The sequence below is a fragment of the Megalops cyprinoides genome, chromosome 6 (genome assembly GCF_013368585.1).
Source record: "Megalops cyprinoides isolate fMegCyp1 chromosome 6, fMegCyp1.pri, whole genome shotgun sequence".
Taxonomy (NCBI): Eukaryota; Metazoa; Chordata; class Actinopteri; order Elopiformes; family Megalopidae; genus Megalops; species Megalops cyprinoides.
The window spans coordinates 21117659-21134558 of NC_050588.1; the positions used below are offsets into that span (position 1 = coordinate 21117659).

Below are 16900 nucleotides of genomic sequence, written 5' to 3' on the forward strand. Positions count from 1 at the left end.
TGAGACTTATGGGGTTTCGTCATTTCCTCGGTATCACCGGAGCCCGCCCTGACCATTGGATAACGTGTTCCGAAACTCGCGTGGTTTTATGTATAAAACTAAATATCCCACAATGCCTCTGGCTGACCAGGAAAGTGTCGTACTTTAAAGACAAACATGGACAGCTAGTACGCTAGCTTCAACAAAATACTTCATAGGTTGCTCCAGGTTAGTACATAATAACTGTAGTGTTAGCTAGTTGTGAGTCATGTAGTCATGTAATTATTCAGTACATTGTCAGTATAGTTGCCTAGCGAGTAAGGTATGCCTTTCTAGTACAGCAGGAGTATGTAACACGCTGTTCACACCATAGCTTGGATTGTTAAATGAAGTGTCAGAGTACGTTTTAGGTAATTAATCAAAAGTAGACTAGCTAAATAACTAACCTGCCTGCCTATGCAGGTGGCTTGTACGTGCGGTAGGTAACCGATCCGCCCCAGGTCAATGGGTTTATTTATCTGCGAAAATATATCTTCTGAAGTAGCTGGTTGTGAGGCCGTTAACGGTCTGTACTAATTGGTACATTTCCACGTGCACCTGCTCAGCACGTTTCGTTTAAGTGTAGTACCAGTGTTAGCTATGCGGACTCTGTCATCGTAGATTACTGGTTTTCCATGAATCTGTGTATTTACAGTCTGTGTGTGTGTTGTTTTCCAGATGTGGGGACGCATATTTGTGCACCCTGTGTTGACTGGCAGAGTTCGTTTCACTTGGAGCTGCAGAAGTCTCTTCACCATGCAGCTTAAGACTAAAGAGTTTCAGTCGTTGTTCACCGATGGGCTGAATGGAATAGCAGGTTTGGACATGTTCTGCAGTTGTAGGTTCTCGCAAGAGGTTTAAAGTAATCTTTAGCTCATGTATCTAGTCAGTTTATAATTTAAATGTTTATGTGTAAACCTCTTTGAAATAAATTGTCTCAGCATATTTAAGTGTCATTATATAGGCTGATCAACAACAACATGTATCGTCGATCCGCTCTGTCTAGGAAAAATGACATTGAGGAATATGCTGGTAATATTCCCAGACTGAGCCAGTGGCAGAAAGTGTTCTAAAGCAGAAACAGTGATGAATCGAAGCCTAATTGCTAAAGACTCCCACTCAACAGCCACATAAGGTAGACTGTACCTTTTACTGTCCTGACTTGATTTGTCTGATGATGCAGAACTCTTTGAGAAGAACCAGTTTGAGCTGCGCATAGCAGGGGGCGCTGTGCGAGATCTCCTGTCAGGGAAGAGGCCTGACGACGTCGACTTTGCCACCACTGCGACTCCTGACGAGATGAAGAGCATGTTCCAAGCGGCTGGAGTCCGAATGATCAATAACAAAGGAGAGAGACACGGGACTATTACTGCCAGGGTGAGAGGTCACACAGATAGGGGAACGGCTGCTCTCAAACTGAGCATACCCATATTTTTAATACTTGCTATTCCCACAATGTCCCTGTGACACTGTAGAAGTGGTGTGTTAACTGGGATGTCAGTCCAAAATTAAGTGCTCCTGGTTGGCTGTGAATGACTTCCTTTTTGACTTTCATGTTGCAATAGATTGAACAAAGCTAGCAAAGTGGTATTAATTTATGTGACCTTTTTCAAAATCCTAACTTATCTGTCACAGTGTCTGTGTGTACTGAATGTTTTGTTCTTCTGTTTAGCTCCACAATGAGAACTTTGAGGTGACCACGCTGCGTGTGGACGTTCAGACTGATGGACGACACGCAGAGGTGGAATTCACAACAGACTGGCAGAAGGATGCAGAGCGCAGGGACCTCACCATTAACTCCATGTTTCTGGGTATTCCAGCCTTTTCATAACTCCTAACATAAGTCCAGCAAGGCAATGTATGATATGAGAAGAAACCGAGATGTCATTCTCATAATTATTGTTTGCTTGGCACTGTGTGGTGGAACACCAAAGATTTTAGTGGTTGACTACGCATTTTTGTTGCCTGACTAGGTTTGGATGGGACCCTGTATGACTATTTCAGGGGTTATGAAGACCTCCAGAACCGGAAGGTCCGATTTGTTGGCAGTGCAGCTCAGAGGATCCAGGAGGACTACTTGAGAATTTTAAGATATTTCAGGTACTGTAACTGAGTCTGTCAATCAACATTGTGAAGAACAGAGGACATTCAGGTTCTTTATATGTTGTGGAATGTCTCAAATGAGAAAAATAGGCGGAAGTGTAGCATAGTGGTAAGGAACAGGGCTCGATTTCCCCCATGGGGCCCTTTTGTTGTACCCTTGAGCAAGGTACTTAACCCAGAATTGCCTAAATATCCAGTAAATATCCACCTGTACGAATGAATAACATATAAATATCATAACCTATGTAACCTTCACTGGATAAGAATGTCTGCTAAATGACAATAATGTAAATGAGTTGCTGCCAGTCTGGTGTTAAGAGGAAAGAGGGGGGGTGACCTATATATCATGTTTTTTTTTCCCACCTTACAAATAAGGGTAAGCCAGTGGCTGTCTGATTGTACAGTTTATGCTTGTAGGTGGCAGGAAAGGGTCTTTGTTTCATGCATGTGTCTGTCAGAGCTCCACGTCACACTTCTCCTTCTCCCTCCATAATTCAGTGGATTCATATAAGTTGATTAGCATGACAGATGTCATCCAGTGCTGATAAAACAAACAAGAAGTGAATGTACTAGACATCCACTCTCATATCTTAAAACATGAACCCTCCCTCCCCTCTCTCTATGGAAAAAAAAAAATAACAAGACAACATAATTAGAGGAGAATAAATGAAAGAGGGACAATATAACGTCACATGTCTCTTTGTTTGTCTGAGATGTGGATGCTGATGCATCACTCCTCTTGGCCCTAGGTTCTATGGCAGAGTAGCGGACCAGCCTGGAGATCATGAACCCGAGACGCTCCAAGCGATCCAGGAGAACGCACGGGGCCTGGCGGCCATCTCTGGGGAGCGCATCTGGGTGGAGCTGAAGAAGACGCTGACAGGCAACCACGCGGCACACCTGCTGGAGGTCATTTATGACCTGGGCTTGGCCCAGTACATGGGTGAGAGAGGCACCGTGCACCAGGGCCCTCACTAAGCTATCGTAGTGCATCTGCTCCAGGTTCCTGCCAGGAACTTCATTCACCCAGAGGGCTGGCCTTTCTCATTGCTTTTAGGTTCAGTCACTTAATGGTCACGTCCCCATCACATGTGGGTCTTAATTAATGATTTCTGATTAATTGAATCAGAAATAAATGGTACTCATCAGCATTACCTCCTGGCCCTGTCATGGCTAGATTTAGTACCCTATTGAATTAGTCATCCTGAACCGGTAGCATTAATCACAGCCATCTTTACTCTGCATCGCATTTCAGTGTTATTCTTTTCATGGTACAGAATGATTATTTTTAGTGTAATTTAATTTTATTCTCGTGTTATAATGTGGGTGCCTCTTAATGAATTCTCATTAATATTTAAAATTGAAGAGGAAGCAGTGTTGAGTGTTGAGACTCCAAATCACTTGAAAAATCCAAGCTATACCGAATTTGTATTCTTTGTATAATGAGGCTCAGTCACATGTATTAAGCCTATTCCAGACAATGATTTCTTGTCCCCTTCAGTGTGTGGAAGTTATTAATCTTCTGATGCTGGAAAATAGGAGGAATTTTTTGTTATAGTTGGCTGAACACTTTTACCTGATGGTGTGTTCTGTGGTTACAAATTCCTGGAAAACCGATGGTCTCACCGTGTCTGTTCCTGGCAATTGGGTTTCAGTGCTAAACAGGCAGATGGGAATTTAGCAGTAATGGAAATGGGAAATGTGTGTCTTTCAGGGCTGCCTGCAGGGGGGAACGTGGAGGAACTGAAGCGGGTGTGGCAGCAGGCACAGGACTGGTCCCCCAAGCCTATGACCCTCCTGTCTGCACTATTGCGGTGCTCAGAGGACGTGGACAGGCTGGACCTGAGGCTGAAGATTTCCAAGGAGGAGAAGAATCTGGGGCTGTTCCTGGTGAAGCACAGACGGGATCTCCTGAAGTCTGAGGATGGTTCCGACAGCCTGAGGCCCTACACAGATTTCATCATTGATGTAAGCACCATATCATATTTTCTCTCCTTGCGAATGTTATTTCAAACTTCCTTCTGGTCACCATCACATACACCTGAGGATTTTCTGCTATATTAAATGGGTGAAAATTGTATTATCGTGTATCTGAGGACCCAGGGCTGTCTTTGTGCTGAGCACCCTGTGCCCTACAGAGGCTTGAGTTCACAATGCTCTCAGCCAGGCTTCAGATAGCATGCAGTTCACAGCAGGCTTTTACAGAGACTGTGGCTGTATTCCAAAAGCAGAGATTGTGAGCGTTTTAGGCATCCACCACTTTGTCAATTTTGAAACATAAGGTTAAGTCTGTTTTGGTATTCCTTACTTGAAGCAAATTTGAAAGATACAGTTGACCTTGATCTTGAATTGAGAACTGATCTAGCCTTGTCCAGATTGGCAGGAAGTTCATTGTTGCCATTCGGTTTGGGGGAACAGAACAAGAAGTGAAAGCAGACTCTTAAGAGGGATAATTTATGTACAAATACGGGTAATCTGCCTTATGGTTGTTTACCAGGCCCATAGAATGCAGTATTTTATCTATTTGTATCTATGTGTTATGCTGACTTCAGTTAAATGTATTTCAAACATGATAAAAGGTAAAACTGACACTCTGTCTCACTATGGTCATTAATATAATCCAGTGGCAACTGTTGCAAAGACTGGGTAGTTTTCCCTGTGCATTGCAGAATGTCTGCCATATAATCATCCCCCAGTTTAAGTGTGTTATACCTCAGCTGATGTGTGGTAAACATTCTGGTACAAAAATGGCTGTTGTGCATCACATGCTACACACTCATGATGGTCGAAGGGATTCACACCCCCTTCACTGTAAGGCACTTTGAATCTATGAAAGGCATTACAAAAATGCAATCCATGTTATAATAATAATAATGATAATAATAATAATAACAATAATAATAACAATAACATAATATCAATTCTGTTATTCCAGTCCCGGGAGCCTGATGCCCACAGTAAGGTGTGTGAGCTGTTAAAGTATCAAGGTGAGGATCGGCTCCTGGTGGAACTGAAAAGTTGGTCCATCCCTCGCTTCCCTGTCAGTGGGCACGACCTGAGGAAGATGGGCATCACTTCAGGCAAGGAGATTGGCATCATCCTGCAGCAACTGAGGGATGTCTGGAAAAAGAGTCGCTACCAAATGGACAAAGACGAGCTGCTAAGCAGCGTCACCAGGTCATAACCAGCTGCCCCTGGGTAGACGGGGTCATGATGAACGCCTGTATCTCGAGGCATTCCCAACAGGGGCCTGCAGACTGATGCTGTCCACTTGCCCACTCCTTGCGGCCCCAGCCATCATCACCAGTCTGTCCACCTGTGGGCGGGCTGAAGGTTAGACTGACATGCAGGGGAAGCACGGTATGCCAGCCATATTCCACACAATGCTGTCTTTCCATTGAAGACATTTGTGACCAGTGCCATCGCTCGCCATCTGTAGGGTGACAGCAGCAATGATGAGCTGCTTTTATCCGTCACACTTCCTCCCCAAGCACACTTCTGTGATGGTGTGCAGTGTGGTATTTTGAGTATATCTGTCAATTCCGGCAAAGACTGTGTCCAGCCTCTGAACCGATGGTTGTGACTGAATAGGAAGAGGCAGTCAAACACCAAATGAGCTTGTTTGATGAAGAACAGTATATGTGTAGTTGAACGCAGTTGATTTGTGCCTGATCTCACAAACTCACTCAGAATAGAAAATGGAAAAAATTGAACCCTTTAAAGGGCATCAAATGTATTGACTTACCATAATGTAACAGTTGCATGGAAAATATTAAGAATAAAGAAAAAAATGGATTTCATTCTGTTCTTTGACCATACTTTCTAATTTCATACATTATGTTAATCATGAAAGGTGTGCCTTTATGAAGGTATTGAAACTTAAATACGTCAAAACGTCTTTTGCAGAGGACGAAGAATGCTTATTTACCCCTCTTTCTAATACACATACAAAAATGTTGCGCATAAGATAGAGGCACACTGCCGTAACTCGTACCTCATAAGTCACCCTTATTCGTTTGTTGTGTTTTAGAATGCTGAGCTTACTTGAGCACTGTTAAAACGATTTTTCAGTTTCTCGATGGTGGCTTCGTCGAACGTAGTCATTTCATAACACCTCAACAAATCGAATTAAATCTGTTATAAATGAAAGGACCAGAATTTATGTGACAACTGAAACAAACACAAAAAAGATATATTTGATTAGTTGTCATAAAGAGTGAAACTCCAACGTGCAATTGATGTAGAAACCCTTTCCCATGTAACAGTATTGATAATATAAAATTCTAGCTCTAAGCTTTGCTTTATCTTTAATATGGAACGAATTACAGCTGACACAAGAATGAGAACTTGCGCACAAAACCGTAGTAAGCTAAGTCTTTGGTGCTGAAGGATAGCTCCTCCCTTCTCCCTACTGGCAGAAATATAAACCAACAGCTGCCCCAACCTCAACAGAGAAATACTAATCTCAAGCGCAACCAGTTGTCGATCACTCAAGGAGCCATCCGGATTTTTCCCCATTTAAATCAGAAATCAGTAAGTTTTTCAAGCCTCAGTTTTCTTGTCGATACTACGGTGTTCATGCACACGCGCATGTATAAACGGACAGCTGAATGAACTGTACTTGTGTGCTAGGTTGTTGAAGTCAATATCCATTTGCAAGTTGTCTTTGCACTTAAGAGACTTTGAATCAACTTTTATTCACTAGCCGAAGAAGTAGAAGCTTAGAAGGAAAACAAATACAAGTGCGTTGCATTTTGATGATATGATGACCTCGTTTACTCCGAACACCAGTAATTTACGTCTAGCAACGGAACTGACCGATGACCAGCCTCGAGATGAGAACCTGGCCACAATCGAAATCGCCCTTCTAAGTATTATTTTTCTGAGCGCTGGGATCCTGAACTGTGGGCTTTTGTTGGTGCTGTGGAGGAGGCGAAAACAGCTCTCTAGAATGCGGGTCTTTGTTTTCCACCTCTGTTTGGCCGACCTAGTGGTCGCATTTTTTCAGGTGTGTCCGCAACTGATGTGGGACATAACGGACAGGTTCCTCGGCCCCGATCTGGTCTGCAGGCTAGTGAAGTACCTGCAGGTTGTCGGCATGTTCGCTTCCACCTACATGATTGTGGTGATGACCATTGACCGCTACCAGGCCATCTGCAACCCCATGGTCACGTTCCAGAAGGGGCGGGCACGCTGGAATGTCCCTGTGTGCATCGCTTGGGCTATATCCCTCATCGGCGGTCTCCCTCAGATCTTCATATTTTCCCGGGTTCAAGTCGCTCCCGGTGTGTTCGACTGCTGGGCTCAATTCATACAACCTTGGGGACTAAGAACTTACGTTACTTGGACGACCCTGGTGATTTTTGTCGTACCTGTTTTCACCGTGATCGTGTGCCAGGTTCGAATCTGTCGAGCCGTCCAGATCAACTTGTATATCAAGACACACCAAGAAGGGGAATCTGCAGTCGCCAACCCGCTACCCTCCAGGGCCAGCAGTGTTGCAGGTGTGTCCAAAGCCAGAATAAAGACCGTGAAGATGACAGTGGTGATTGTTCTCGCTTACATCATCTGCTGGGCTCCATTCTTCACGGTTCAGCTCTGGTCTGTCTGGGATGTAAACGCGCCCACTGAAAGTAAGACAATTTCTGTGGTCTACTACTGCGTACAACAGGTTTCTAAACTAGAAACTCAAAATGCAGATATAATAATTCAAACATTTATGCGTGATTAATGAAATCTCAGCAGTATCAATAAACTTACATCCTATCTACGATGTGAAAGAAAAAACAGATGTATTTGGAAATATGGAATGTTTGATTTAATTGAATTGTTAAATGTATGTAACCAGATTTTTTTTAAGAATGGGTGTTACTAAACTGCAACAACAAGCCACAGTAAAATAGTTTAATTAGCTGAGAACGCAATCACATTGTTAACGTCTTATTTCGTGTCCATTTCAGCTGCAACCTTTACCATCCTGATGCTTTTGGCCAGCCTGAACAGTTGCGCGAATCCTTGCATATACCTTCTCTTCAGCGGACAGCTACCGAAAAGCCTGGTAGCGTTACTGTGCAGGAGCCAGTCTAAACTGAAAGACTCCGTGCCCGAGGAAGCCACGATGGTCAGCTCTCTTTACATGAGTTTCAAGAGCCTGTCGGACTCCAGATAAAAAAGCGCTGCTTCGTGCAGTGCAGTGGCCTGGTGGGGTGAAGCGTTTGCAACAGCGCCTCAAATGACTGGCAGCACCACCCTGTAGTTCCAATCTGAACATTTAATGCAGGTGATATGTAAAGTGAACGACTGTAATCCATGCGCACGTGTTTGCATGATACCTTCTGGGAGTGTATAAAGGTAATATAAGAGTGATCATATCTGTGTGATTTCTCAGTGAACTGTGTATGCGTGATGAACACGAGTTGGTAAATATAAAGGTTTAATGTGTGCAGACAGAAACCAGCGCACGGAACGCTGTTTTGAGCAAGGATAAACGACCGTTTGCTGATTTTAAAAATGGATACTGTAGGCTACTCCGTGCACAATAGTGACTGTGTACATATGTACATAATAATACAATACATTGTTGTAATGTAAACTGACAGTGGTAAAAGGTACAGTGAATTGTTTCGATTAAAAATATGCGTTTGTTGCCTGTAGTTGTGGGTGTCTCATCTTGTATTTACACATTGCATTTCCCAGTCCTAGGTTTAACCAGAGATAAGATACCATAAACTCATCCAATCCCTGAGGCATGAACACATCAGTAGAATGAGTGGGAATAATGTATTTGTACTTTCCCAAAATTATGGAGCAGGAGTCCTTAGGGGCAGAAATCCACCTATAGACAAAATATATTCTTTGAAGTTGTGTAGCAAATAAATATGAATAATAATGTTACTGACTTTTCCATAGCCTCTCGAACGCCCCTGAATAAAATTTTTAATAATATAAATGTATTAAAAACCTGAAGGTAAAAAAGAACCTAAATTCAGCCCATCACTATGCATTTTCAGATATGTATTAATATTAAAGTTTCAGGAGAGGAGGGCATTCACGGTGTATTTTTGAAAGTGCAAACAAAGCGTAGACGACTAATCGTGTTGTTTTTATCATTGTGGCCGAATGAAAGAGATGTGGTTTTCCAGTGCTGTGGTGTGCAAGGTAAATATAACGCTCAATGACATCAGGTTATACATTTGCAGAAGTAACTTTCTTCACTGCTTAGCTGAGAATTAATTATTCCGGGCAACAAAACCTAGTTTGTGCTTCTGTTCACGGCCAATGCCATGACTCACTAGGTAAGATCACCAGTTGGAAGGTGCTTTGAGTTCTCCCTCTCCAGCACATTCCTCTTTGTAACTATCTAATGAAATATATAAACATAATAATAATTAAAAAAAAAAAAAAGAAAAATAAGGAATTAAAAAACAGTTTGTGAAAAATTAGCAACATTGGCTGAGGACTCGCCAGGTTTTTACTGTAAATGTCGCAATCCTCAAAAAAACATTTGTACACGATATGTGGGGAGAAAATTTCCCTCCCTTCAATCACTGTTTCTGTAAGAGGAGAATAAAAAATGTCCATTATAGTGAGGTGTTCCGAAAGCGTACAGATCGCATTTGCCTTTACACGAAGAAATCAGATGCGCGTGCGGCCACCGTGTGTGAGTGTAGCACAGCTGAGTTTAGCTTAACTGGCAACAACGCTGGTCGTAAGGGGTTAGCAGTGAGCAGTGAGAATCTCGGTTCGAAACTCGCTCACTCGCTGACCCCCGTAACATCTAATTAAACACAACGCAAGAGCCCACCGGTTACATGAGCAGAACCGTCCTCCTGCGCGGCTGGATGTCACCCCAAACGAACGTGGCGAAGGGACCCGACAGGACACCGAAGAGAGAATTTGTGGTGAAGACAGCCGACGAAATATACAGAGCAGACGGTGAGTACTCACCGTGAGTACACCTAAAAAAAAACTCGAGGCAGATATGACACGTAGTCGAGTAACCCCCCCCCCCCCCATGTACTTACCAACACAATGTGAAAGACTACCTCCTGTCTTTGTTTTCAGTGCTGCTCCGGTGTACTGTTATTTAATTTTACTTTTTAAGAGTAACGTGTTTTGTGTGTGTTGCTGTTGGACACGATTTAACTAGGTTTGAATGTTGATCTTACTAACTGTTCAAACCCTTACGTTTTATTTTGTGAATGTTGCTTATCGAGTAAAATAAATATATTATGGAAATTTTGCATGTCACTGTCAGTAATTTATCATTTTCATTGTCTAATAATAATATGTATTTTATATATTTTTTGCAGACCTGCTTTCAAAAAGTTATTTATTTGCATCATAACAATGGGCCAAAAAGATGGCATGTCAAATAGCATGTGCTTATAAATTTTACATTCCACCCATGTTCAGCTGCCTTCAAAAGAAACTGCCCACAGGGACAAACGTGGGAAGCCAGGTAGGTTTATCAGCTGCCTGAATATGAAAATAATTATAGCTTACATATATATTATAACTGGCAAAGCCACGCTTTCAGATGAAAAAAAAAAACATGGATTACTTGCTCAGAGGGCAGAGCTTGAAGTTACAGAGCCAAGAAACACAGGTCCCAACTGTTTATGCTGGGGGTGAGAACCAGTCTCAACAGCAATCGTTTGGTATTATTAGGCACAGTGTCTGAGTACCGGGCATGTCTATACTGAAACAAAGCATGGCAATGAACTATTTACAAACCCCACTAGACAACACAAGCTGAATCCAGATTCATCTGGAAATGATTTTACCAGACCTATTGGGGCCCAGTCAAAGGCTAGAAGGGGCATGTGGCAGGGCCTACAAGCATTCTGCTCTCACCCTGAAGCTGGGGTGGGGGTGGGGGGGTGGTGGTGGGGGGGTAGCAGTGGTTTGATGGTCCCTGCAGGAAAACAATCTATGTCATGTAACCTGTAAAATGTCTCAAGCCCAAATGAGTGACATCTGCTGACTGATGGATCAAGCAGCAGCAGCAGCAGCAGCAGCAGCAGGCCTAGAGCTCCAGCTAAGGCAGACTTTGAGAGGCAGAATTAATCCAGCAGATGTCTGGACACAACAGCTCTGATTTATTCCACTTGGTGCATTCATCTGACCTGCAGTGAGTTATGCGGCCTGCTTTGAGATATGAGGGGCAGTGTGTCAGGGGAGTGTTTTGTTTAGTTTGGCTTTGTGTTTTCAATCCAAACCACTTTATAGTGAAATGAGGCACTGCAATTTACATGGCTGTGTACAGACTGCCTGAGGAAAATAATGAATGCTTTTGCACAGTGTTTTGGCCACTTGTTGGAAAATCCTGCAAGTGGTGCACTCACATATATATCCATAAAAAGCTATCAAGAGGAGATTTTCAAATGGCCTGTATGATGATGGGGTACTGTTCGACCTAGTATTGCAAGCAAGAAATGTAGCATTACAATCCCCATTGCATAACAGTGGTGAGGAATAGAAAACAGGCCTGTCTGAGCACAAGTGCAGATGTACTACCCCAGAAAGAGATGAAAAGGAAATGACAAGAAACTGTAGAGTCAAAATGTCAGATGTGGTGACGTAGGGAAAACTAATCTTCAGACTCTTCATATTGCCATTTGTCAAACATAATATGTTTTGAGTGATTATTGTGCACAGTACACCCTGCAGTCTCTCATTACCCGTCATGTACGGGAGATGTTTTGTGCTCCTCTTTGACCAGCCACGTAAAAATGCATGAAGGCAATTAATATTCCAGACTTAAATCAGACTGAAATTGGGGGTGCATTATGAGTGCTCCCTCTTAGTTTATTGCCATTGACTACATTCAACTATGGTTAGATTGTGGCCGTGTTAAAAAGTATTTTAATCAGCTGAAGGTGAGATGGGGTTGAAGGTCCATCACTCAATGTACTGTATATATCGGTACCTGATACTTGATGTGGCAAGGCCATGGTTCCACTACAATTGGCAAAAGCGGGCATGTTTGTGGACCCATCAAAGGAGGGTGAAGCCTGGTACTGTGGCGGCAGATAAGTCATGGGATCTCCCATTTAATAAGTTTTTAATAAGTATTTAAAATACATATTCAAACCAGACAGAGACATACATCCTTGCTTGGGAGGAGAGAGAGCTTCATTTTTGTTTTATTCAAACCAGGGTTTTTTCAGCATGCTTATGTGTTAGCTGCAAATGAGTTACTAAAACATCAATCAGTTGGTGTTGGCCCATTCTGCAGAATTAACAGCACCAAACACTACTATGAGGAGAGGTAAATTGGAGCTGATATTATGTCTGTTGGAGGAAGATGGCTAAGGCAAAACAACAAGAGAATCATTACTAATACAAGCAAATGTGACAATTAGTTTTCAGTCCAGAGAAGAAAAACTGTGAGCTTTTGCCCAACTGAAATGTTATAATAATGCAGTACCAATGTATGCTCTATTAAAAGATGACCTACTCCAAATACATTTAATGCAATGAGAAATGTTCATTGTGCACTGCAATAAACACATAAGCTCTTTCAAGGTAATATGTCTATAAAATATAAATAGATGACAAATAGCTTTTAAAAACAAGCAATATGAGATGGAACAGATCTGTGTGGAGATAAGATTGGGACTTGACTTGTTTCCCGGGGCCATGACATCATTCACCCTCCATGTCACAGCATTGTGACACCATTCGCTCTCCATTTCATGACTTTATGACATTGTTCACTCTACAATCGCAAGAGAAGACCACAAGCCCCAGGATCGGACTGCAGATCAATAGCACAATAGCACCTTTCCACCGGGCCCAGTCACCCCTCTGACCAGGTCAAATGGAGGATGGTGAGTGAAGATGAGCATGGGATTTTGGTTACAGAGTACAGTATTCTGCACATCGGACCTGTCAAATTTAGAATGAGTGTTATGCATGAAACTCTCTGAAATCTGTCGCTAACCATCGTATGTGGGAGACAATTTGTGCTTTTCTTTGACCGCTTGCTTTGTGGTCATTTATGCTTCTTAATTTCACAGACATTCTTATCCAGGGCTACTTACAAATTACAACACATTCAGTGCATATCACACACAGCATAAACATTAACATCAAAACAGGAATCTCAGATAATGAGGACCCCTGAGGAGAAACATCAGTCAAGGCCATCCAGTGTGGAGGCTAGGAACAGGAAACAGGACAGAGCCACTTGTATCAGAAGGCACTCATTACAAATCCCTTTAAACATGGTCAGATGTATTCCATCCATACTTCTTCAAGAGCATGCATGCGGTTTCCTGATTATTTTTCATCCTACAGCTTAACTATATATCATTGTCCTTGATCAAAGCTTTACACATTTTGCAAAACAGAACGAAACACAACTAATGGCAATTGAATACATCAGCCTAATCACCTTTCACCTCTACACAAGCCTCAAAAGCCCTCTTCAAAGGTTCAGTGTGTCAGCAGGCAGGAAAGCAGATTCGTTGCTTCTGCGCTGATAGTCACATCCTTTCCTCACACTAATGCTCTTTTCCAGCTCGTCCATTAGCCACCCATGAGAATACAGAGAATGAAAAAGAAACCTCTCCAAGATAACACCAAATAGATCTGACACACACAATACAATACACAATACACACATACAATCAATTCTGGGAGAGTAACACACACTGGGGCTTAGTGTGATTGGGGCTCCGTGCAGCTCTGTGCTCCAGCTGTGGGAATAGACAAGGAACTATTTACCTGTTGCATTGGACTTATATAAATTGAATTTGAATGTCATGAGGTTTCCTTTGATCAGCATTGATTCCAAACTGAGATGAAAGTCAACTGCTACATATATGTCTAAGTAGAGACAAAAAAATAATGCATCTGCATCACACGTGGCATCATTTTAGTGCAATTAAAGAGAAGTACATCAAAGTTCAATACACTCAATAGTCTTAACAATAGGACCATAGGCATCTGTACCAGAATTTTTTTTTACCTTATGAATATTTACCAGCATTGTTGTCATAGAAAAAAAAAACAGGTTTGAAAATCACAAAGTTATGACTGCATCAAGAATCTTGACTCTTGAGTCAAAAAACATCTTCTAGTGGTTAGAAATGGAGCATAAAGGTTCAGGACATTGTGTGAGAAAACCTGCATTATGCCTTTACATAAAAAACAAATATCAAATATTCTAATTTGAATGCTAGTATATCATCTGTTATTTCTGTTAAGGGCATTTAGAAAATGCCCAAGGTTTAATGTAATCTCACAGGGGCAGAGGAAAAGCTTTTTGGAGTCTTTAGAAGGTCCCTCACATACTTCACTTGACACATAACATCTCTGAGTCCTTGAATAAAGTGCTTTCTCCAGCATCTTGAATATAAATGAAGAGCCGTTTGTCTTCAGGGTAATTAAATAGTGTTATGTAACTGATTTCTCCTCGCTAGCTGTGGGGTGCAGACTGGACTATTGAATTTTGCCTCTGTTTTTTTTTTAACCAGTGCCAGTAACAACACCAGTAGTTGTACAAATACCAACACTACTGTCTGCAACAACAGTGTGTTTAAACGAGAGAGCAATGTGCTGGCTGTAAGCAGAATATTTCTACAGTTTTGTCTGAGACTTCAGATTCTAGACTGGCTGGGAAGTAACAGGAAAATTTTCTCTTCAAATAATTCCCAGAATGCCTCTGTTTACCACCAACTCCTGCAGAGACTAATGCACATTTTTCTTCTCCATACAGCTTTTGTGGGATATATAGTATTTACTTCTGAAGCATTTGAGAAGCTGAAGGTTTCAAGTGTTTTGGAGTTCCATATGTGAAATAGGAAATTTATTCTCAGTTATAAAAGTTGTAAAACTAGTGCACTAATGTGACTCCCCAGGACCAAGCTGGGGCAGCCTTGCCATAGAAAATATTATCTGTGAAACACAAATAATGTAATTAAGTGGTATTATTTAGCTAAATCACAGTGTAGCAAAGGGCAAGAGCAGTCACCCCACCCAGCCTCAAACCCAGGTCTACAGGGTACCAGTCCTGCAGCTTAACCACAACGCCAAAGAGCCTGGCTCGTTGGTATGGCAGTCAGAGTGCATACTCAGCCGTAGAGACCGCACTCTGTCACACTGCCCTCCCCTTCGGGAAGCACGCCCATACACTTCATGCACAAAGGCATACCTCGCACATTTCCCCACCATACTTCTCCCATCCCAGGGTGCCCCACTCACTAGTGCCTCACCCATCTCTGGGGTCTTTCCCACCGGGGTCAACCTAACCTGGAGGTCCTTCATACGGCTCACACACTGGGCACGCCTTCGATGACCTCATGGCAAGCCATCCCACTTCTAACGGCATATGTAGCGAAGGGCGAGAGCAGTCACTCCACCCGGCCTCGAACCTGGGTCTACGATGCACCAAACCTACAGCTTGACCGCAACGCCAAAGAGCCAGGCTCATTGGTAGTCAGAGCGGATACTCAGCCGTAGTGACAGCACTCTGCCACACATAGAAATGATCTTTTAATTGCTACTTTTATCAGCTTCAAATCGCTAAAGGCAAAAATCTAAAATCACATATTTATAACCACCTCAGGGGCAAACAGGTAAAATCATGCAGATGTTTGCATGTGCCACATCTGCCTCACAATGCATTCCAGAAACATACTGGTGTGATATCAGAAAGTAAGGGAAAGCCTTATGCAACAGCCAGAAATCAACAGCTGTGGGCAAACAGTTCAGTCTGCAGCAGCTCATCTCCGAAGTAATCATGCATTCAATAGTCAACACGCCAGGGTGGCAGGTTTAGCCGAGGGACACGGTATATATGAGTCACAGTTGGAATGAGCAACACAGCAAGGGGGGTATCAAACGCCCTTAAATGGAATGCATCAAAGAACGCAGAGTAAGAACACTGGCTCCCCTAAAATATGTACATTTACAACAGACTGCTTGCCAAGTTTAAAATTGTTCAATGAAATTAGCTTGACCTTGTGTCAATGTCTAGAATGCTTCCATGTGTTCTGTGGGTCTTGTTATTTGTGAATTCCAAACACAAGAGAGTGTTCAGAACATTTGAACAGTGATATCTCTACGATGGAAAACCATAGTATTAATGAAGCAGAAAACACAAGGAACAGTGAGGAGGGAGATTGATATGTCTTCTGTTGCATAAATAGACATTTTTAAAATCCCCGCATTGCTGTTGCTGTACTTTACCTGAATTGTTTGAGTAAAATACATGGTATACACTGATAATTTGTAATGTCCAAGAAAGCACATTGCTGCTTACTCCCCTGGAAAATGGATGCCTCCTTAGCATAATGTAATGTAATGCACTGCCTGTAGTACTAGGTCAAACAGGGAAATGGTGTTAGCAAGAGCTGCTTTCAAGCCTACAAAAATATTTTGACCTCAATTCAGGAGAGAGAAGTATCCAGAAAAGGATGAGCATTTGTGGCATTTATTAACAGATGAAACAAAAAAGATCACAAACAGAAGGTGTACATTACCTCTGAGTTAAAGTCCAAGGAAGGAATCACACCTTGCCATCTGGACGAGTTTTTTGACCCCCCTGCCCCACCATATCAGAGGAGAAAGGTGAAGGAGGGGGGGGAGGGGTGGACTAGGTGTTCCCCAGGTGACAAGATGGTGGTATCTGTAAATTTAAAGTGTGAGATTAAACAGATACAACTCTTGACATCACATTGATCTACCTTAAAAAATCCAAAGGCATCCTATTTCATGGCCCTCAGTGTCCATCTCAACATCACAATACGACTGACAGTGTAGTAATGGC

The 16900-nt window shown here is 42.4% G+C and overlaps 2 protein-coding genes across 2 annotated transcripts; both read left to right on the forward strand.

The window, feature by feature from the left end:
- The first annotated feature begins 132 nt into the window (after nucleotides 1-132).
- Nucleotides 133-5877, forward strand: trnt1 (tRNA nucleotidyl transferase, CCA-adding, 1). Its single transcript, XM_036531907.1, has 8 exons — nucleotides 133-207; nucleotides 697-835; nucleotides 1202-1395; nucleotides 1691-1829; nucleotides 1992-2118; nucleotides 2871-3064; nucleotides 3836-4089; nucleotides 5057-5877. Exons 2-8 carry the CDS (start codon nucleotides 697-699, stop codon nucleotides 5303-5305), a joined length of 1296 nt encoding a protein of 431 aa, XP_036387800.1. The 5' UTR covers nucleotides 133-207; the 3' UTR covers nucleotides 5306-5877.
- Nucleotides 5878-6866: 989 nt separating this feature from the next.
- si:dkey-178o16.4 (vasopressin V2 receptor) lies at nucleotides 6867-8290 on the forward strand. Its single transcript, XM_036531144.1, has 2 exons — nucleotides 6867-7754; nucleotides 8082-8290. Exons 1-2 carry the CDS (start codon nucleotides 6884-6886, stop codon nucleotides 8288-8290), a joined length of 1080 nt encoding a protein of 359 aa, XP_036387037.1. The 5' UTR covers nucleotides 6867-6883.
- Nucleotides 8291-16900: the final 8610 nt, after the last annotated feature.

What these genes read in the sequence shown, in the direction of transcription:
- si:dkey-178o16.4 (XM_036531144.1), top strand. Translation starts at nt 6,884, where the DNA reads ATGATGACCTCGTTTACTCCGAACACCAGTAATTTACGTCTAGCAACG. An exon ending in TGTAAACGCGCCCACTGAAA is followed by an intron (nt 7,755 to 8,081) that starts GTAAGACAATTT and finishes TGTCCATTTCAG; the next exon opens with CTGCAACCTTTACCATCCTG.
- trnt1 (XM_036531907.1), top strand. Translation starts at nt 697, where the DNA reads ATGTGGGGACGCATATTTGTGCACCCTGTGTTGACTGGCAGAGTTCGT. An exon ending in GGGCTTGGCCCAGTACATGG is followed by an intron (nt 3,065 to 3,835) that starts GTGAGAGAGGCA and finishes TGTGTCTTTCAG; the next exon opens with GGCTGCCTGCAGGGGGGAAC. An exon ending in ACACAGATTTCATCATTGAT is followed by an intron (nt 4,090 to 5,056) that starts GTAAGCACCATA and finishes CTGTTATTCCAG; the next exon opens with TCCCGGGAGCCTGATGCCCA.